General features: G+C 24.9%; 2 protein-coding genes across 2 annotated transcripts; both read right to left on the bottom strand.

Moving 5' to 3' along the window:
• Positions 1-432: 432 nt before the first annotated feature.
• Positions 433-975, bottom strand: LOC122513166. Its single transcript, XM_043629438.1, has one exon. The coding sequence runs from the start codon at positions 973-975 to the stop codon at positions 433-435; it is 543 nt and encodes a 180-aa protein (XP_043485373.1).
• Positions 976-22,056: 21,081 nt separating this feature from the next.
• Positions 22,057-22,644, bottom strand: LOC122513167. The gene has a single exon (XM_043629439.1). It carries the CDS (start codon positions 22,642-22,644, stop codon positions 22,057-22,059), a length of 588 nt encoding a protein of 195 aa, XP_043485374.1.
• Between the last annotated feature and the right edge of the window lie 1,534 nt (positions 22,645-24,178).

The following is a 24,178-nucleotide window of genomic DNA, read 5'->3' on the forward strand; positions in this document are numbered from 1 at the left end:
AAATATAAAAAAAATAGATTAATATAGAGAGAAAAGTATATAAATACAAATATAAATATAATATACAAATAATATTAAGAATTAAAATTTCATACGATGCAATCATAACTAATGTTATTGTTTATCGACAAAAACGCAATTACATTGCATACTTTTTCTTTTTACTTTAACTTGAGTAATAATATAAATAACGTCAACACGTTTTATCATATTTTACGAAACAATTCCTATTTTAAATGAAAAATTTTCGTAATCATAGATAATTTCTTAATATGTTATGACGTAATTCGATTATTAGACAAACTTCTTAATATCTGTAGCTTAAAATTGCCGAAAAACTTATAACTGCATCAGAGGATATAATTCTTATCATTTTATTATGTTCATTTTTATGACAATAAGTTTTGCAGTTAAGAACTTTTCCTTGAGTACTTAATTTTCTTTACTCAAAATATGCGAAAATTCGATTTGCGCGGCGAAAGTTATTGCTTCGTCAAGCGTTAAATAATTCTTACAACGCAATACTCCTTTCGTGTAATCGTCTTTTAATCCCTCTACAAATCGTCTTATTAAGTATTGGTTATTGCTACTAACAGCACTTACTTTACAAGCAAGTTTTTTTAAAGCATCTATGTAATGTAGAACACTTTCACCGTCAAATTGATCTCGCAGTATAAATCGATAGTTTGCTGCCCACTCTCCCTTATTTTGTGCGTAAAATTCCTCGAAATTAGTTACAAGCACTTCGTATGAAAGTAAATATGGGTTATGTGGAGTTACTTTTTGCACAATATGCGAAAAAGCTGTTTGATTTAATGAACCTAATAAAAATGTAACCTTCCTATTATTCTCTATAGGCACGACATCGACTATATATTCAAGTTGATTTATCCAATGAAAGAAGTCCATAGTTGCCGGGTCATATCTTTTAATTAAAAAGCTTCCTATATTTACTACATCCGGCATACAATTCATTGCACCTTTTTTTCAATTAGGCAATTAACGCTTTTAACTTTAATAGAAAGTTATTCGACAGCTTGGGAAAACTTTTTACTTGCTTCGTTTGCTTATCCTTCACGTATAAACACTATATACTTTTTGTAATGAATTATAAAATCCTTTTTAATTTATGAAATATTTTTTCAATCCTTTTAAGTTAAAATTATTAGTTTAATCCACTTGAGTTAACAACCACAGTTTCTTATCGAAGATTGAACGATTTTTCAACAAATTTATAAACTTAGTAAGAATTACAATACGAAAGTTTTAGCTTATAACCTCAGCGTGTTATTCATACTGGTGATTTTAATATTTAAACATAATTTAGAAATAGAAGGAGAAGCAGATTAACGATATTTATTATTTCAAATGTGTCCTTGATTTAAGTATCAATTTTATTTCATCATTATAAACAGTTTACAATGTATTGTGTTGATTTAAACATCGACATATGACAACAATTATCGATATTTTCTTATTTATTAGTCATCTTAAAATTCCATACTTTTGTCAATTCAATAATATTTAAAAAATTTTAATGTTACAACAAATTGTTTGCGCTTCGTACCTTTTATATTTTGATACACATTTGTTTATTACTAGGGTATCATAAACTTTCCATATATAAATAATCTAAGGAGTTTCGTTTAATTCTACAATTTTTACATAAAAATTTTAATTAGATTCGGTAATATTTTTCGTGAACAATTATTCTATAAATAAAAATTATACTTTTTATGGAAAAATTAGCAGTTTGTCCTTATTGCTTACCGAACTTTAACAAATGATAAATAATACTACATCTACAATATTAACTAATATAAAAAAATAAATTAATATAGAAAAATATTGTATATAATAATATAATATATATAATAATATAAGTATACAAATGTAAATATAATATTGACATGATATCAAGAATTAAAATTTTTGATTATTCGCTTGTAAATTAGATTATTGTTTACCGACAAAAATACAGCATTATTGAATTTTTTTCTTTTTACTTTAACATAGGTAACAATATATATAAAGTAAATATGTTTTATCATACTCTGCGTAACAATTATTATTTTAGTTGAAAACTTTTCGTACTCGTAGAAAAATTCGTCATTTTTTGCCGTGTCATTTGATTAAAAGAGAAACTGTATAATATCTCTAGGTTAAAATTATATACTTTTTTCTTTTGTATTATGTTTATTGTTCTCGCCATACGTTTTCCTATTAAGTACTTTTCTTTGAGTACTTAATCACTTTTCTCGAATTTTGAGTAGATTCTATTTGAATGGCGATAGCTACTGCACTTTCAAGTGTTAAATGATTCCAACTACGCAATATTCTTCTCGTGTTATCATCTTTTAATCCATTTACAAATCGTACCCTTAAGCTTAGCCTATTTCTAAGAAAATCAATGACTTTACATGCAATTCTTGATAAAGTTTTTATGTAATTTAGAATACTTTCACCCTCAAACTGATCTCGATACAGAAAACGATAGGTTGCTGCCCACTCTCCCTGATAAGGTCCGTACAATTCCTCGAAATTGGATACAAGCACTTCATATGGAAGATGATGTGGGTCATATGGGGCTACTTTTCGCAAAACATGCGAATGAGCTAGTAGATTCATTAAATTTAATAACAATCCACCCTTCCCATCATTTTCCGTATGCGTTAAATCGACCAAATATTCAAAATGATTTAACCATTGGAGGAAGTTCATAGTTTCCGGGTCATATATTTTAAGTAACCAGCTTCCTACAGATTCAAATTCCATCATTTTACTCATTGCACTTTTTTTTTTAATTAAACAATTAACGCTTTTGATTTTTATAGAAAGTTCTTTTACAATTAGAGAAAACCTTTTCTTGTTTCGTTTGTTTAACCTACGCTGATAAATACCTTCTTCTTTTTTTAATGAATTGTAAAAATCTTTTTAGTTTATGAAATATTTTTTCAAAATTATTTTATGTTAGAATTATTAGTTCAATCCACATGAGTTAAGAATCACAGTTTCTTATTAAACATAGAAAGATTTGTGAACTAATTTTTTAAGCTTAACGAGAATTAAAATATGAAATTTGTAGATTATATGCTGACCGTGTTATTGACAGTGATGAATTCAATATTTAAACTTAATTGTTTAATAGAAAGAGAAGCAGATTAACGATATTCAATATTTCAAATGTGTCCTTGATTCATCAATTTGTGATTTGATTATCAATTTATTTCGGCATTATATACAGTTTACAGTTTATTGTAGTTTTAAATATCGACAATTACCAAAAATTATCGACGTTTTCTTATTTATTATTAATTTTTTAAATTCCATCCTTTTGTCAACTCAATAAAATTTAAAAATTATAGAAAAATATTTTTTGCACTTCGATCCTTTGATATTTTGATAGAAATTTGTTTATTACTAGGGTCACATAAACTTTCCATATATAAATAATTTAAGCAGTGTCGTTTAATTTTACTATTTATATTATTTATATAACTTATTTTTTTAACTTATTTATTATATTATGATTATTTAATTTATTATTTAATTTATTATTATTATTTATTTAACTTATATTTTATTTATATAATTATACTATTTATATTATTATATAAATTTTACTATTATAAATATTTTAAATGTATTCGGTGATATTTTTAAGAAACTTGATGGAGATTTCTTTTGAAGATGTGATTGGTATTAACACACTTAGTTCACACAAAATAATTATAAGTATTTAATAATTACTATTTTGGATATATAACTGAATATATGTAAGGTTAAAGTATATGATTGTTACATGCAATTCTACATGAGCGTGTTCGTTAAGAAGAAGAAGAAAAGGAAGAAGAAGCAGAGAAAAACAAAAGACAAAAGAAAAAAAAATAAGAGAGTTACGAAGTTCAAGACACTTCCTCATGTACTAAATTGTAAATATCCCTTAATGACATCTATCTATAACCGCGGGAATTACCAATGTCTTGCAGTCAGAGATCTACCTCTAACGGAACTATTATAAACTAAATAATAAGAAAACTTTTAAAGGAAAAATTACAAATTTTTTTTATTGCTTAACAAACTTTTACAAATGATAAATAATATTACATCAACAGTATAAACAAATATAAAAAAAATAGATTAATATAGAGAGAAAAGTATATAAATACAAATATAAATATAATATACAAACAATATTAAGAATTAAAATTTCATACGATGCAATCATAACTAATGTTATTGTTTATCGACAAAAACGCAATTACATTGCATACTTTTTCTTTTTACTTTAACTTGAGTAATAATATAAATAACGTCAACACGTTTTATCATATTTTACGAAACAATTCTTATTTTAATTGAAAACTTTTCGTAATCATAGATAATTTCTTAAAGTTATGACGTTATTCGATTATTAGACAAATTTCTTAATATCTGTAGCATAAAATTGCCGACAAATGTATAACTGTAGCAGAGGATATATTTCTTTGCCTTTTATTACGTTCATCTTTCTGACAATACGTTATCCAGTTAATTACTCTTCTTTGAGTACTGAATATATTTTACTCGAATTATCATAAATTTCCATTTGCGCGGCGATAGTTATTGCTTTGTCAAGCGTTAAATTATTCCAAGAACGCAATGCTTTTCTCGTATCACTGTCTTTTAATCCATTTATAAATCTTACCAATAAACTTTGTTCATTATGTAGATAAATACAGGCTTTACTTAAAATTCTGTTTAAAGAATGTATGTAGTGTAGTACACTTTCGTCGCTATATTGATCTCGAAAAAGAAAACGATAGTTTGCTGCCCACTCTCCATGAAAAAGTCCGTAAAATTCCTCAAAATGGGATAAAAGCATCTCGTATGAAAGATTAAATGGGTTCTGTGGAGCTACTTTTAGCCGAATAATTAAAAGAACTGAAGGATCGATTACATTTAAAAAAAATTCAACCTTCTCGGTATTTGGTATATAAACAATATCAGCTATATATTCAAACATATTTAACCAACTGAGGAAGTCCATACAATCCGGGTCAAATTTTTTGATTAATTTTTTTCCTATACTTGCTGAATTTATTGTAATACTCATTGCACTTATTATTTAATTCACAAATTAAGGCTTTTGATTTTGATAGAAAGTAATTTGATAACTTGTGGGAATACTTTTGTCTTGTTCACTTTGTTTAACCTTCACTGATATACACTTTATACTCTTCTTGATGAATTTGAAAAACCTTTTTAATTTATGGAATATTATTTCAACCCTTTTAACTTAGAATTATTAGTTTAATGCACATGAGTGATGAATCACAAAGATTGAAAGATTTTTCACCGAATTTAGAAACTTAGCAAGAATTAAATATGAAAGTTGTAGCTTATATCTTGATCGTGTTATTGATAGTGACGAATTCAATATATAAACCTAATTCAGAAATAGAAGGAGAAGCAGATTAACGATATTTATTATTTCAAATGTGTCCTTGATTAAAGTATCAATTTATTTCATCGTTATAAACAGTTTACAGTATACTGTAGATTTAAACATCGACATATGCCAACAATAATCGATATTTTCTTATTTATTAGTCATCTTAAAATTCCATACTTTTGTCAACTAAATAAAATTTTAAATATTATAATCGTACAACAAATTTTTTGCACTTCGAACCTTTGATATTTTGATACGCATTTGTTTATTGCTGAAGTCACATAAACTTTCTATATAAAAAAAAATCTAAGCAGTCTCGTTTAATTCTTCTATCTTTATATCAAAATTTTAACTAGATTCTGTATTATTTTTAGAGTACAATTATATTATAAATAATAATAATACTTTTTAAGGAAAAATTAGAAGTTTTTCCTTATTGTTTATCGAACTTTTACAAATGATAAATAATATTACATCTATACTATTAACTAATATCAAAAATTGAAGTAATATAGAAAAATAGTATAAGTATACAAATATAAATATAATATATACTTGATATCAAGAATTAAAATTCTTGACCATGGGATTGTAAATAAGGTTATTGTTTGCCGACAAAAACACAGTTTTATTGAATACTTTTTCTTTTTACCTTAACATAGGTAACAATATAAATAAAGTCAACATGTTTTATCATATTCTACATAACAATTCATATTTTAATTAAAATTTTTTTAATTTTGTAATGTTATAACGTTTCATTATATTAAAAGAGAAACTTCATAATATCTCTAGGTTAAAATTACCGGTATATTTATAGCTATAGCAAAATTTATTTTTTTTTGTATTGTTTTATGTTAATTTTTCTTGTAATACGTTATCTAATTGAGTACTTTTCCTGGAGTACTTAATTTGTTTGAATCGTAAGTTTATAATATTCTAATTGCGCGGCGATAGATATTGCTTTGTCAAGCGTTAAATTATTCCAACCACGCAATATTTCTCTTATGTTATCGTCTTTTAATCCCTTTACAAATCGTATCATTAAGCATAATTTATCTATAAGAAAATGACTGGCTTTTCTTAATATTCCGTTTAAAGAATGTACGTAGTGTAGTGCACTTTCGTCGATATATTGAACTCGCAGCATAAAACGATAGTTTGCTGCCCACTCTCCGTGAAAAAATCCGTACAATTCCTCGAAATGGGATATAAGCTCTTCGTATGAAAGATCAAGTGGGTTTTCTGGATCTATGTTTAGCAGAATATTCGAAAGAGCCAATGGTTCAATTACATTTAATAAAAATAAAGTCTTCTCGTCATTTGGTATATGCACAAAATCGGCTATATATTCAAAATTATTTAACCAATGTAGGAAGTCCATAGATTCCGGGTCAAATTTTTTGATTAAACATTTTCCTATACCTATTGAATTTATTGCAATGGCCATTGCACTTATTATTTAATTGACAAATTAACGCTTTTGATTCTTATTGAAAGGTTTTTGATAACTTAGGGAAACTTCTTTCTATCGTCCTTTGTTTCACCTTCACTGATAAACACACACTCTACACTTTTAATAATTAATTTTAAAAAACATCTTTAATTTTCGAAATATTTCAATGCTTTATAATTAGAATTATTAGTTTAAGTGTCTTATTGAAAATGGAAAGTTTTTTCCATATATTTATAAACTTGACAAGAATATAAACAATAAAAGTTTAAGATTATATCATGATCATCTGATAGATAGTAATGAATTTTGTATTTAAGCCTAACTGCTAAATAAAAGCAGTATTTGAAAGTATTATAACGATATTTAGTATATCAAATGTGTCCTTGATTGAAGTATCAATTTTATTTAATCATTATAAACAGTTTAAACTGTATTCTGGATTTAAACATTGACATATTCCATCAGTTATCTACTTATTCTTGTTTAATTTCTTCCTGAATATGACATGCTATTGTAAACTTATTAATATTTTAAAAATTACAATTGTACAGTATATTTTTTCACTTTGAACCTTTGATATTTTAATATGCATTTGTTTATTAATAGGGTCGCATAAACTATCGATAAATAAATAATCTAAGCAGTTTCGTTTAATTCTGCTATCTTTACATACAAATTTTAATTAGATTCGGTAATATTTTTGGAAAACTATTATCTTAAAAATAATAAAATTTTTAGGAAAAATTACTTATTGTTCCTATTGCCTACCGAACTTTTAAAATGATAAATAATACTCAATCTACAGTATTAACTAATATAAAAAAGTATAGTGATATAGAAAACAAGTATAAGTATACAAATGTAAATATAATATTGACATGATATCAAGAATTAAAATTTTTGATCATTCGCTTGTAAATTAGATTATTGTTTACCGACAAAAATACAGTTGCATTGAATTTTGTTCTTTTTACCTTAACATAGGTAATAATATAAATAAAGTCAACATGTTTTATCATTTTCTGCGAAACAATTAATATTTTAATTGAAAACTTTTCGTACTCGTTGAAAACTTCCTCATTTTATAACGTGTCATTTGATTAAAAGAGAAATTTTGTAATATCTATAGGTTAAAATTAAATACTTTTTTCTCTTGTATTATGTTAATTATTCTCGCAATACGTTTTCCAATTAAGTACTTTCTTTGAGTACTTAATCTTTTTTCTCGAATTTGGAGTAGATTTTAATTGAATGGCGATAGCTACTGAATTCAACTAGGATTAAATTAACAATAATTGTATAACAATAGCGGAATACATTCCGTTGTCTTGTATTTTGTTTATTTTCCTGGTCAACACGTTGACCAATTGAGTAGACTTTCAAAAATACTTAATTCATTTTAGTTGTAATTTTATGAAGTTCCATTTGCTGAGCCAAAGCTACTGCTCTAGGAAATGTTAAATTTTCTGTATGAAGCAACGAAAATTTGATGGCTTTGTCTTTTAATCCGTTTATGAATCGTACCATTAAATTTGAAGGTTGTCGAAAGATATAACTGCCTTTACTAGATAACTTTCTTAAAGCAAGGACGTAATGTGGTACACTTTCACCAAAAAATTGATTTCGATTTAAAAAACGATAGTTTCCTGCCGACTCTCCATAACAATTTGAGAAACAAGTCTCTAATTTGGATATAAGCTCATCGTATGAAAGATTACGTAAATTGACGGGAGATACTTTAGATGTAAGATTATTAAGAGCTGTAGGTTCCAAAGAATTTAATAATAATTCAGCCTTCTTTTCATTTGGTATTTGACAAATATCGATTAGAAATTCAAAACAATTTATCCATTTAAGAACGTCCATAGATTCCGGATCGAAACATTTAAGAAAACAGTTTCTGTCAATTACTGAATTCGTTATTACACTCATTGCGCACATTATTTAATTGACAACTAAAAGCTTTCAAATATTTTTAACACGTAATTTAATAAATTGTTAACACTCCTTTTTTCGTTTCCTTGTTTCACCTTCACTTCGTTGTATACTTTTCTTAATGAACTTTAAAAACTTATTTCTTTGTTTAACAAATTTAATGCTTTATAATAAGAATGATTTTTTTAATGCATAAGAGAAAAATCAGAGTGTCGATTTGTAGGGGATAGTTTTGTCTACGATTGCATATTGTTGATAAGAATAAAAATGCGAAAGTTTTAGCTTATATTCTGACCGTCTGATAGGCAGTGATCGATTCTGTATTTAAACTTAACTGCTAAATGAAGTGCGACGTATTACAGCGATATTTGGTATATAAAATGTGTCCTTGATTAAAGGAACAATTTTATTTCATCATCATAAATAGTTTACAATGTATCGTGGATTTAAACGTTGACGTATGCCATCAGATATCTATTTATAATAGTTTCTTGTCTTTCTAATGATGCAATGCTATTGTCAACTTATTAAAATTTAAAAAATTGCAATCGTATAACATATTTCTTTCACTTTGAAACTTTGATATTCTGATACTCATTTGTTTATTAATAGGGTCGCATAAACTATCGATAAATAAATAATCTAAGCAGTTTCGTTTAAGTCTGCTATCCTTATATAATAATTTTAATTAGATTCGGTATTTTTTTTTATAAAACATTATTAATAATAATATTATTATTTTATGGAAAAATTACTAATTTTCCTTCTTATCTACCGAACTTTTTTAAATGATAAATAATATTACATCTTTTGTATAAATAAATATAGAATAAAAGTATAAGAATATACAAATATAAATATAATATAGAAATGAGATCAAGAATTAAATAAATCAAAATTTTTTACCATAGTTTTTACGTTTAAGATTATTGTTTTATAGTCAAAAACACAGTTTCATTACATGCTTTTTCTTTTTACCTTAATTTAGGTAACAATATAAATAAAGTCAACGTGCTTTATTATATACTAAGCAACGATTCACATTATAAATAAAAACTTATTTTTACGAATACTCGTAGAGAATTTCGTAATATTTTGAGGTTATTTTATATAAAGAGGAATTTCATAGAATCGATTAGGTTAAAATTATCGGTCATTGTATAACTTCAGCGGGATACGTTCCCTTGTCTTCTATTTTGTTTATGTTCTGGTAATATGTTTTCCAGTTCAGTACTATATCTCGAGTCCTTCAGTTGGTTTAGTCCAAATTAGAATAAATTCCAAATGCACGGCTATAGCTACTGCTCTATCGAGTGTTAAATTTGTTATACTACGCAATTCCTGTTTTATGATTTCGTCTTTTAATCCACTTATAAATCGTATCATTATGCTTTCATTATTTCTAAGGGCAAGATTGGTTTTACTAGCAATTCTCTTTAAAGCATGTACGTACTGTATTGTACTTTCACCGATATATTGATCTCGAATCTCAAAACGATAGTTTGCTGCCCACTCTCCCTGATAATCTCCGTATAATTGCTCTAAATGGTATATAAGCACTTCGTATGGAAGATAATATGGGTTAGCTGGTTCTACTTTTTGTTGAATTTGCGAAAGACTCCATGGTTCTATTAAATTTAATAAAAATTTTACCATCTTATTATCTTGTATATGCAGAAAATTAGCTAAATATTCCAAATTATTTAACCAATGCAGGAAGTCCATATATCTCGGGTCGTAACTTTTGATTAAAAATTTTCCTACGTCTTCTAATTCCGTTATTCCATCCATTGCACTTATTATTTAATTGACAAATTGACGCTTTAGATTTTTATAGAAAGCAATTTGATAACTTGTTGGAATACTTTTTTCTTGTTCACTTTGTTTAACCTTCACTGATATACACTTTATACTCTTCGTAATGAATTTGAAAAACCTTTTTAATTTATGGAATATTATTTCAACCCTTTTAACTTAGAATTATTAGTTTAATACACATGAGTGAATAATTGCAGTGTCCTATTGAAGATGGAAAATTATTTTCAACAAATTTATAAATTTAACATGAATACAAATACGAATGTTCTAGCTTATATCCTAACCGTTTGATAGACAATGTTCGTTTACGTATTTAAACTTTAGTTCTGAATAACAGGAGGGGTAAGGAGAAGTTATTTAGTGCCTAAAATTTGTCTTTGACTAAGTTAACGATTTAATTGAGCAGTATAAACAGTTAATAATGTATTACGAATCTATACATTCGACAGATACAAACGGATTTTGATTTATCTTGTTTATTGTCTTTTTGAAGATATCACATATATAGTTAACAATGCGAACACATTTTCATTAACAAGTTTTGGTTAATCTAAAAAATAGGCTTCAATTGAATTGAACATGAAATGTTCAATTTTGAACTGAAAGTATAATAAGATAAATTTTTACATAAAAAAATAACAATGTTTTGTATATAATAAAAATATTTATTTTATATTTATATAATGTATATATCAGTAAAAAATTAAAAAATTAAATATAATATAATAAAAATAATAATGAATAATAATAATAAATAATAATAATAATATAATAATAAAAAATAATAATAATAATATAATAATAAAAATTATTTAGTATAAAAGGTGAATATTTGTTAAAAAAAAAAAGTATAATGTAAAGAAGAACAAAAATATAAAAGTTCTGACTGTTATATTAAACATCTGATATTAACATTGATCAATTATGTGTTGAAACTTAAGCGCTTTAGTGACAGAAGAAGCATGTTATAATCACTTTAATTAATTAATTTAATTTTAAATTCAAAACATGATTTAAATTAATCTTAACTAATAAAATAATCTTAAATATTTATCAAAAATTCTTCTACTGGTAGACTAGTATTATTGTGGTGTTAAGTTCAATGTATTTGAATTTAACAATTCAAATACATTGAACTTAATGTAAGAACGTAATGTTATCCGTTTCTATGAATCGACTGACTAGATGAAAACTATAGTTTTATCCATGCTTGCATTGTCAAATGATTATACTTAAAACTAAAATATAGTATCGTACGATTTCATGTTTGGTTAATTCATGAAAACGTAAACGATACTTAATTGCACTCTCTTTCCTGAATTTTCAATATAATTCCTTTAAGAGTCCCTACAACAAAAACATCAAAAATAAATTATTATAAATTATATATGATATTATATATTATTATTATAAATTATAAATGATAACAATATTTATTATATAAATTATTATATAAATATTAATATATTTAATAATATAATTATTATTATATATTAATAATTAAAATATAATATATAATATAAAATATAATAATATAAATAAAAAAATATATATATAAATAATTAATATTAATAAATTATTATATTTATTATATAAATATTATTATTATAAATTATAAATGATAACAATATTATTCTGAAGACAATATTACCGTTTTAAGTTAATGGTATTCAACAATTTCTTAGAAACGTTCAGTTTAAATAATAACATTTGATGTCTTCAGTACATTACAGTCAGCATAGTAGCTTAAACGAATATATATATATACATATATACATATATACATATAAATATAGATTCTTTTCGTCACAAAATATATATTTCATTATTTTCTGCCAATTTGAAGTCCATTTTTGCAATATTTTTATTGTAATAAATTACTTCTGTGATATTTTTTGTCTTAATTCCATTACCGTGGCAATTTTTATTGCCTTTTCAAATGTTAAATTAGGTATTCGTTTCAATAACATAGAAGTTTTTTTGTTTCTTAATCCATTTACGAACCGATTTAAACCGAAAATAAGTTCTTCATCACTGGTAAAATTGCATTTAATAGCTAATTTGGCAAGACATACGGCATAGATTGATGCAGGTTCCATATAGAATTGATCTCGCATACCAAAACGTAAATTATACAACATTGATTTGTCATAGATTGAATATCTTTCCTGTATTTTGGACACAAGCACTTCGTATGGAAGATTGTAATAACTTTTTAAATTATTTCTATTATAAATCATGTTCGAACCTACGGTGAAATCAATTAAACAATCAATCTTTAAATTTTCTGAACAACACATTAAAGTTGTTATAAACTCATATTGATTTAACCATTTCAAAATGTCCATTTTTTTAGCATCGTACCTTTTAATGTAACGATTTATTAGTGGTTGTATATCTGCTGTTGTATTCATTATTTATAAAAACAAATAAAATAGTTTCTTTTTTTTTTTACAGCACGTTAATTTAAGACCTATTGAAAGTTCTTTGTCGTTCAAGCCTTTGTTTAGCTTTAACCAATGATGAATACGTAGTTTTCGTATTATACTTTACAAATAATTTTTTAATTTTCGATAAAAGAAAAAAGTCAGTGTTTTATATTTGTCTTAAATTAGAAAATTAAAATAAAGTTAACGAGAGTAATGATACAAAAGTACAACTGTTATAACGGACACTTATTTAAACTTAATTATTTTGCGACAAATAAAACAAATAACAGGTATTTAACGTCCTATATAAGTCCTTATAGGATATAATAATATAACGGATAAAATTATAAACAATTTTTAAAGGTATTTTTATATTTGAACTTCATTTAAATTCAACAGTTAACGATTTTCATTTGTTTATTTTCCAATCATCAATGTCACGATTTTATAAGCAATCTGTAAGTATGTGAAAAGAAAAAGATCTGTATTTTCTACATTATTTATTGTAATACGATATATATGTTTGCATGTTATGCATTAACATTGATAATAAATAATATTTATTAACAAAAGTTAATTCGTAGTTCAAAAGTAAACTTCGTTACTCAGCTAAAATATAAACATCAAATTTTCTGATAACTTACATTGATTTTTAATCAGTTCTCTGTTAGATTTTGACATGTAAACATATTACTGGCAAATAAGTGAAATTCTTAAGGTTAAGAGTTAGGTTTTTTAAAAAACGTTCTCAGTTAGATCATTTTATTTCGTTTAAATTTTATTCGCGTGTAGTCACTTTTAAGATGCACATCCCTCGTGGGTCTCCAGAAGCGGTTACCTCCTCGTGGTTAGACCTGGGCAATGGTATTTTACTTTCAGTATAATGTTTAACATATTTTATATGTTATACATTCCATTGCAAGTAAAATCCAGCTAAAGACCGCTTACCATAAACATTATTATTGTAATTAGTTTCTTTTAACTTCCTAATTAATATCATATTCTTCCATTTGTTTTCTTGGTTCCTTTTATCCATTTAATATACAGAAACTAATTACTTTATAATGTTTTTTAATCAATTTTATACATTTGCATTTTTATACACATTGCACACACTGCACAAACGAGTTTTAATGAACACAACAAAACAATTTTTGTACACAACAATACAAAAACAATTTTTTAATGTAATTTTTATTTCATTGGACATGCCTCACGTAGGACCAGAACGAAATGTTTTTCTGAATAGTTCGTTATCATTAAATCTAACATAAAATATTATAAATGTGGGCCCAACAAACAAGACTATCTTAACTTAACAAGCGTTACGATAGACAACTGGCACAGTTCGCTCAACATCTCAGCAGTTTACTGCTAGACACAATATACAAACAGAAGACTTTGATCTTTTCTTTGGAAGTCTAGGTTCCAAGATTATTAACAAATCTGTTTCTATTTTAGACAATTAAAATATCTAATCAAGGTTATATGTTATCTTAATCTTTACATAAATATACTAACGAAATTTTCTTTTTATTCAGGAATGTAAATTAATGACAATATTTGTTACGAAGAATAATTAACAGTTAAAGTTTTTATTCGTAAAATATGTACAGTCAGTAACAAAATTTTTGTTTATTTTCCTTTCGATAAAATACCTCAGAGAAAACAAATAAAGAATTAAAACTTAGAACTTTCGTAATAGATTTTCTTTTACAGAAAATAACGGGGTATTCACTTGAATAATCTTTCTTTAATCAAGACTAATTTATTTGACCAAACGAACGCAAATGATTAAAGATAGCATGTATCACAATTTTGAAAAACTATGATAACATTTTGCGATCGTATTGGGTTCTGTATTATCATAGCGTTTTTTTGATAATTAGTATTCTTGTCAAAATAGATTATTTCAAAACTACCAGTACATAAGATCGACTAGAAAAAGTTAACTTCTTCGACTTATATATGTTTATTGTTTACAATTAGTTGTATGTTGTCTGTATATATTTTTCAATTTGAATTTATTTTTAATTTATATTTCTTCCATTCTTTATTTTCAAATTCCTGAGCGATTGCCAATGCTTCATCGAGTGTTATATCTCGTTTTCGTTTTAATAATTCACTTTTAGAATCCATATTTATTAATCCATTTATAAAACGCTTAACTAAATTATCTTTTGTATTAATGTCCGAACCACATCGATTCAGCAACTTCTCTAAAGAGTTTGCATAGTGTTTTACAGATTCACAAAATAATTGATCTCGATAATTGAAACGATATTTGGCTGAGAATTTTTGGGGAATACGGGAAAACATTTGTTCAAACACGCAAATAAGAAGCTCGTATGGAATGTTAAAAGGATCAGAATGAGCAACCTGGGTTTTAATATCGGCAAAAACCCAAGGTTCGACCATATTTAATAAGAATTCGACTTTTTTATCATCTGTTACGTAAAGAAAATCAGCAATAAATTCTAATTTATTAAGCCATTGAAGAAATTCCATCCAAATCGAATCAAATCTCAATAAGAATAGAAGAGCTGCGGATACTAATTCCGGTGTTTCATTCATTTTGCTCATTATTTTCAAAAAAACAAATAAAAGATTTCTATTTCTTTTATTACGTAATTAAATGATTAGTCAAAAGTTCGTTTTAATGTTCTTTGTTTCACCATCCTAAATGAACAATTTGTCCTTTTCGTAATGAATGTAGGAGTCCTTTTTATTTCTTGAACAATTTCAATAGTCTTCATGCATAAATATTTGTTTTATGGTTACATATTAATGAAGGATTAAAAATAAGAAATTGTATTCACACTCTTATAATATTAACAGTAATAGAAATAAAAAAGTGTTAACTTATATCTTAACAATCCAACAGACGCTGATTAACTAGTTACTTAAATTTAAATGTTTAATGATAGATAAGGAAAGAGGCAAATAATTATCGTTTAATATATGTCCTTGATTAAGATGTATTTATTTAACTGAGAAAATAAACATTTACTTTGAAATTTCAAATCAAAATATAGACCAACGTTAACTATTTCTGCTTTGTTCTTGCTTATTCTTCCATTGCTGTAGTCATGCTTTTATAGATTTAAAGAAATCTATTATATCGTCATTTTTAAAAACATTTTTTCTGCATTCGTTAATATCTTAATAAACATTTTTTATGACGAATATTTTCTTTTACACACACGCTAATACTTAAATAAATATTAACTATAAATCTTGTTTTTACTTTGAAAAGAATTAATTAATAATTCCAATATTATTCTTTGAAAAGCAATCCCTGTTTGAAGTTATTGTTTTAGAAATGTTTAATTTCAAGATTAAATTTTTATGTTATGTTATTAACATAATAAAACCTTAAAGGATTATCATTTAGAAGAAGAACATTAAACTTGTCCATGAAATATGTTTGATTGGTTTTTTAACAAAAGCAAACTCTTTTTTGTAGGATGCTTTTTCAATAATTTCCACTTGTTTTTAAAACATTTTGTATATACTAGAAGATGCTTTAATGTAGTAGCATTCTTTTGTCAATTAAGTATCTTCTGAAAATTAATAATTGAAAACTACGCTGTTAAAAATATTTCTTTTCCAGCTTTTATACGTTTAATTGTAAATTCGTTCAAATTTAAAAAATGACGATTATCTTGTCAAGTTCTATTTGATCTGCAATTTTAACTGCACTAGTAAGTGTCAGATCTGGTTTATTCTTCTATTATTGACGAGCTTCCTGGCTCTTAAATCCATGCATTAATCAGCAGAGTAATGTTGAATTTAAATGAGGGTCACGTTGGCAGTCATATATAAATTTTCTTAAAACGAGATAAAAGTGTTGTACAAATGCTTCATAAAATTGATCGCAGACAGCTAGACGATAAAAAGTTTTTGACTAATATAGATATTTGTTTTCTAATATAGATATGAGCATATCATATGATAAGTCAAAAGGATCAACAGGAAATATAAATTTACGAATATAAATAAAAACTGAACGATGTAACATTTTTAATAAGATATAACTCTTTCTATCTTCTGGTACATCAAGTATTTGCATCATAATCTTAAAACTATTTCTCCAATTATTAAAACTTCTTTCTTCAGGATTGAATTTCATATAACGTTTAATAACTTCAACTAATTGTTTACTCAATGTAATCTTTTCACTCATCGTTCAAAAAACAAAAGAACTTTTTATTATTTATCTTACGTAATTAAAGAACTTGTCTGATGTTCCTTTTTCAGTCCTTTATTACACAATCTCTAGTGAACAATTTGTCCTTTTTATAATGAATGTAGAAATCCTTTTTTTCCTTTGCACAATGTCAATAGTTTTCATGTAGAAATATTTCTTGTATAGTTATGTATTAATAAATGATTTTAATTTTGTATTAAAAAATGGAATTGTGTATTACTACTTTTAAAATATTAATATTAATAGAAGTACAAAAGTGTTAACTTATATCTTATCTATTCCAACGGACGCTGATTAACTAGTTACTTAAATTTAAATGTTTAATGATAGAAAAGGAAAGAGGCAAATAATTATCGTCTGATATTTGTCCTTGATAAAGGTGTATTTATTTAACTGAGAAAATAAACATTTACTTTGAAATTTCAAATCAAAATATAGACCAACGTTAACTACTACTGCTTTGTTCTTGCTTATTCTTCCATTGCTGTAGTCATGCTTTTATAGATTTAAAGGAATCTATTATATCGTCATTTTTAAAAACATTTTTTCTGCATTCGTTAATATCCTAATAAACATTTTTTATGACGAATATTTTCTTTTACACACACGCTAATACTTAAATAAATATTAACTATAAATCTTGTTTTTACTTTGAAAAGAATTAATTAATAATTCCAATATTATTCTTTGAAAAGCAATCCCTGTTTGAAGTTATTGTTTTAGAAATGTTTAATGTCAAGATTAAATTTTTATGTTATGTTATTAACATAATGAAACCTTAAAGGATTATCATTTAGAAGAAGAACATTAAACTTTTCCATGAAATATGTTTGATTGGTTTTTTAACTAAAGCAAACACTTTTTTGTAGGATGCTTCTTCAATAATTTCCACTTGTTTTTAAAATATTTTGTATATACTAGAAGATGCTTTAATGTAGTAGCATTCTTTTGTCAATTAAGTATCTTCTTAAAATTAATAATTGAAAACTACGCTGTTAAAAATATTTCTTTTCCAGCTTTTATACATTTATTGTAAATTCGTTCAAATTTAAAAAATGACGATTATCTTGTCAAGTTCTATTTGATCTGTAATTTTTGCACTTCTAGAAGATATTGTAATGTGGTAGCATTCTTTCGTTAATTAAATATCTTCCGGAAATAAAAGATTTAAGACTACGCTAATGAAAATTTTAATTTTCCAGCTTTTATATGTTTATCTGTTGATTCGTTCAAATTTAAAAAATGACAATTATCTTGTAAAGTTCTTTTTGCTCTGCAATTGTAACTGCACTAGTAAGTGTCAGATCTGGTTTATTTTTCTATTATTGACGAGCTTCCTGGCTCTTGAATCCATTTATTAATCAGCAGAGTAACGTTGTATTTACATGAAGGGTCACGTTGGCAGTCATATATAAATTTTCTTAAAACGAGATAAAAGTGTTGTTCAAATGCTTCTTAAAATTGATCGCAGACAGCTAGACGATAAAAAATTTTTGACTACTTTAGATATTTTTTTTCTAATATAGATATAAGCATGTCATATGATAGGTCGAAAGGGTCGACAGGAAATATAAGTTTACGAATATAAATAAAAACTGAACGATGTAACATTTTTAATAAGAGATAATTCTTTCTATTGTTTGGTATATTAAGTATTCGCATCGTAATCTCAAAACTATTTTTCCATACATTAAATCTTCTTTTTTCAGGATTGAATTCCATATTACGTTTAATAGTTTCAACTAATTGTTTACTCAATGTAATCTTTTCACTCATCGTTCCAAAAACAAAAGAACTTTTTATTATTTATCTTACGTAATTAAAGACTTGTTTGATGTTCCTTGTTCAGTCCTTTATTACACAATCTCTAGTGAACAATTTGTCCTTTTTGTAATGAATGTAGAAATTCTTTTTTTCCTTTGCACAATGTCAATAGTTTTCACGTAGAAATATTTCTTGTATAGTTATATATTAATAAATGATTTTTATTTTGTATTAAAAAAAGGAATTGTATTATTACTTTTAAAATATTAATATTAATAGAAGTACAAAAATGTTTACTTATACCTTTACAATCCAACTGACTCTGATTAACTAGTTACTTAAATTTAAATGTTTAATGATAGATAAGGAAAGAGGTAAATAATTATCGTTTAATATATGTCCTTGATTAAGGTGTATTTATTTAACTGAGAATAATAAACATGTACTTTGAAATTTCAAATCAAAATATAGACCAACGTTAACTACTACTGCTTTGTTTTCTTTTATTCTTCCTTTCTACATTCGTCAATATCTTAATTGGCATTTTTTAAGACCAATATTGCCTGTTACACAAATACCTAAATAATTATCAACTATAAATCTTTTTTTTTTATTTTTTAAAGAATTAATTAATAATTCCAATATTATTCTCTGAAAAAATTCCCTGTTTGAAGTTATCGTTTTAGAAAAGTTTAATGTCAAGATTAAATTTTTAGGTTATGTTATTAACATAATATAAACCTAATAAATTATCATCTAGAATAAGGACATTAAACTTGTCCATAAAATGTGTTTGATTGGTTTTTTAACTAAAACAAACACTTTGTAGTAGAATGCTTCTTAGAACAATTTCCTCAAGTTTTGAAAACTTTCATTATATACTAGAACATACTTTAATGTGGTAGCATTCTTTAGTTGATTAAATATTTTATTATTACTATCTTGTATTATTGCTGTTAGTCTTAGGTTTTTTCGTATATCTTTATTCCGTATGAACATAACCTAAATACGTTAAATCTTATCAATACCTTAAAATTAAGTAAGGTGAAAAACTTTTAACATTTAAAAAAGTAAAGATATCAATATATATATGAGAAAAATTTACCGAAGTGATTATTTTTTTGTCGTATCAATTTCTTATTCATATTTAATTATGTCAGGTATACAGAAGAAATAAGATATATAGAAATAAAAAGAAGTTACTGTATAATATTTTTTATTTTTGTATTGCCTTATTAAAAATTTTCCTAAAATATAAATTACATTTCCCTATGAATAAAATTTTTAGCTTACATTAATAATTTTATGAGTTATTTTCATATATAAAAAAAAAACATTCTTTAAAAAAAGTAAAATTTAATTTAAATAGAAAATTTAACCTAAAATTGAATATGTAAATTTATCTTTACCATTTCTTTTTGGACAATTTGATATTTGCAATAGCATTAAAAGTCTAAAAGCAAAAGAAGATCTATTACTTTTTTGAAGCGTTTACTAATTTTTCCAGAAAAAATTAAGGTTACATAATAATATTTTCGAACACACAAAAAGAGCTTACAAAACTTGACAATACATTTAAAACGATTTTAAACTAAACTCTGAAATATCTAAATTTAAGAATACACTTTTTCATATAATCTTTAAAAAAAAGCGCTTCTTCACAGAAACGTATTTAAATTAAATTTTATTAAGAATAGGTTAAATTTGATAGATTGATATATGATTATGTTATGCTATGCTTATTAAAAGAATCCTCTAATGTAAAAAACAAAGATTCAGTTTTTAAGAGACAATCGTTATTTCTCTTATTATATATCTCTTATGTATTTTACTACAAAACTTGTATATACCTTAATGAATTTAAAAGATTCATATGTAAAATGGAGCTCCTATTTTTAAAAGTATTTCAGTAAATACTTAACGAAATAAATTCATCAATTCTTTCAAACATTTACTAGAAATATTTTTAAGAAATAAGGAGATTGTTGATTCTTTCTGAAGAAGTTTGGAAGTAAAGTTTTGCATAATGATTTCTTTAATAAAAGCAGTTAACATACTAAATCATGTCAAATTTTTGTTTCAAGCAAAACAAATTTTTTCTTATTCATGATTGTTACGCATTTCAGGAGTAAATCTGTTGACAAAATTAACATATATAAAAACAAAATTGATATTCAAAGTATTTCAAAAAACTAATATTTTGTTTACGAATATTAGTTTTCATGGACAAGTGTTGAAGGGCTGGTCGTGAACTCCTATAATAAATTCATGTTTGATTTTATAATTTGACCGATGATTATAAATGATATGTTGATTAGAAGAAATTTGAAAGTAGACTAATGTAAAGGATTATCGATTTACGTTTTCTTATCGTCCCTTCAACGCTACTTCTCATTTATAAATTTATGTCATTGTCATATTTAAAAACGTTCCTTTAATAATTCGTCAGTATTTTCATAAGAAGTTCTCCATTACCTGGACCCTAATTTCTGTCAATTGAAAGACGTGACCAGGACGACTGCCTTATCCATCAGTCTCTAGATAAATAGTAAAAATAAATTGTGTTATCATTAAAGACAAATTATAATAATAACTCTATTATTTTAAATTAGAATCGCAATTATTGATTTTTCTTTTCGAGAGAAATGGTATATATAACAAATACCATAAGTATGGTATTTAAAACAAATATTTATATTTTTAGTACAAATATAATTACCTGAAATTATTAGATTCGGATCTTATTCTTTAAGCTTCAATAACGTGCAGAGTAATTTTTTTAGATAAAAATACAACTTTTTCACTTGCTGCTTCATTCATGAACCATTACTAACGTGTATTTTTTTAAGCGTATTGAATTGACTCTAACATAGCGCATTCAATATATTCATCGGTTTCGATTACTCTTGGTACTTGCTGGAAATTTAATCAATTTGTTGCATATTTTAAATTATTATTTATTTTCACACGTGAAGTCTCAATGATTAAAAGTTCCTCTTATTTAAAATTTTTATTGTACTACTTCATTTGTTTCTTGGCTCTTGGTCTCTAATTCTTTGCCCTCTTTTTCTAAAACTTTCAATGTTTCTCCCAATTCGACAGCTTTTTTTAATGCTTCATCGAACTCTATGTTTTTATGTTTATTTAAAAAAATACGTATTTGTTCCTCATATAATCCTCTTACAAATTGTATTTTTAAATAGTATTTGTTCTTGTATGAACAGTGAGAATATAATTTTTCTAAACTTTCAGCATATTTCTTTATCGTTTCGTGTTTATATTGTACTCGATCTTGAAAACGCATTCTATAGAAATCGGTTGTAGGTAATCCAGTATGAAAAGCACTAAACTTAGATACTACCTCTTCGTATGTATGATTTATAGATTTTTTTTTAAATGTAATTTGAAGGACATTCCGTATATCTTCTTTCATTTCTGGATATTCTAACATTTCCAAAAAAAATTCAACCCGTTTATTATCAGGTAACTCGATATGATCTATTACAGACTCAAAATTATTAAGCCAAGAGAAAAATTGAATTCTTCTTGGATTAAACTTTTCTAGAAAAGAAGCAGCTTTAGATTTATAATTCTTCATTGAATTAACAATCGTATAAATTTTGAAAATGAATAAAAAGTTTTTAATAATGTAACGTAATTAGATGGTCTGTCAAAAATTATTTGTTTAAACTATTGTTTCACTATTTCCAATAAATTCTACACTTTACATATGTATGTAGTAGTATTTAATTATTATATTTTTCAATAATTTTGTTTAATAACGTCAAAGAAAAACGTATTTTTAACGACTTTATTATTCTTATTTAAAATCTTAGGATTTAAATGTCGTTATGAGGATTTAAAATTTATCGAATAAGAGGATAATGTTAGCAAGAATAAAAATACCAAAATTCTATCGATATTAAAAGTGTCAACCGGATACTGATCGAATTTGTAATTAAACTCAACTGTTAATCGGATGAAGCTTCTAATGGCAAATATTTGGCTTCTATTATGAAACCTTTCTCGAAACTATGATAGAACTGATAAATATAAACAAGTATGCCGATTACAAGTAATTTGAAATCCTTCCTAAATAAATGTTAAATAATATTTTTCCGATCATCATTCTACTGAAAAAATAATAGTTTTATATATATTCAAATTGATATAAATCATTGATATATAATCATAAATCATTTTAATTTATTTTCTTTAAAACATTTTTATATACACGATCAATTTGATAAAAACCAAATCTGTTTCTACATTATATACTGAAAATATCTAGCCAAAGCATTCTGCTACCTTAATGTTTACATAAATACACTATACTTTCTGTTTACTTAGGAAGAAGTCAATTTATATATGAAAAAAAATTACCTGTGTGACTATTGCATTGTTATATTCTTTCACTTCCCATTTATCATTAATATTAAACTATGTTGGATATATTGGAGAAATAAGTATGGAATACAAAAATAGTTACTGTTGTAGGTTCGTTTATAAAACATTTTTCATTTTTAAATTGCCTTATTACAAATTTTCTTAAAATATAAATTACATTTCTATACGAACAAAATTTTTAGCTTACATTAATAATTTTATGAGTTATTTTCATATATAAAAACATTCTTTAAAAAAAGTAAAATTTAACCTAAAATTGAATATGTAAATTTATCTTTAACATTTCTTCTTGGACAATTTGATATTTGCAATAGCATTAAAAGTCTAAAAGCAAAAGAAGATCTATTACTTTTTTGAAGCGTTTACTAATTTTTCCAGAAAAAAATTAAGGTTACATAATAACATTTTCGAACGCACAAAAAGAGCTTACAAAACTTGACAATACATTTAAAACGATTTTAAACTAAACTCTGAAATATCTAAATTTAAGAATAAACTTTTTCATATAATCTTTAAAAAAAAGCGCTTCTTCACAGAAACGTATTTAAATTAAATTTTATTAAGAATAGGTTAAATTTGATAGATTGATATATGATTATGTTACGCTATGCTTATTAAAAGAATCCTCTAATATAAAAAACAAAGATTCAGTTTTTAAGAGACAATCGTTATTTCTCTTATTATATATCTCTTATGTATTTTACTACAAAACTTGTATATACCTT

The sequence above is a fragment of the Polistes fuscatus genome, unplaced genomic scaffold (genome assembly GCF_010416935.1).
Source record: "Polistes fuscatus isolate 324 unplaced genomic scaffold, CU_Pfus_HIC Scaffold12, whole genome shotgun sequence".
NCBI classification, from domain to species: domain Eukaryota; kingdom Metazoa; phylum Arthropoda; class Insecta; order Hymenoptera; family Vespidae; genus Polistes; species Polistes fuscatus.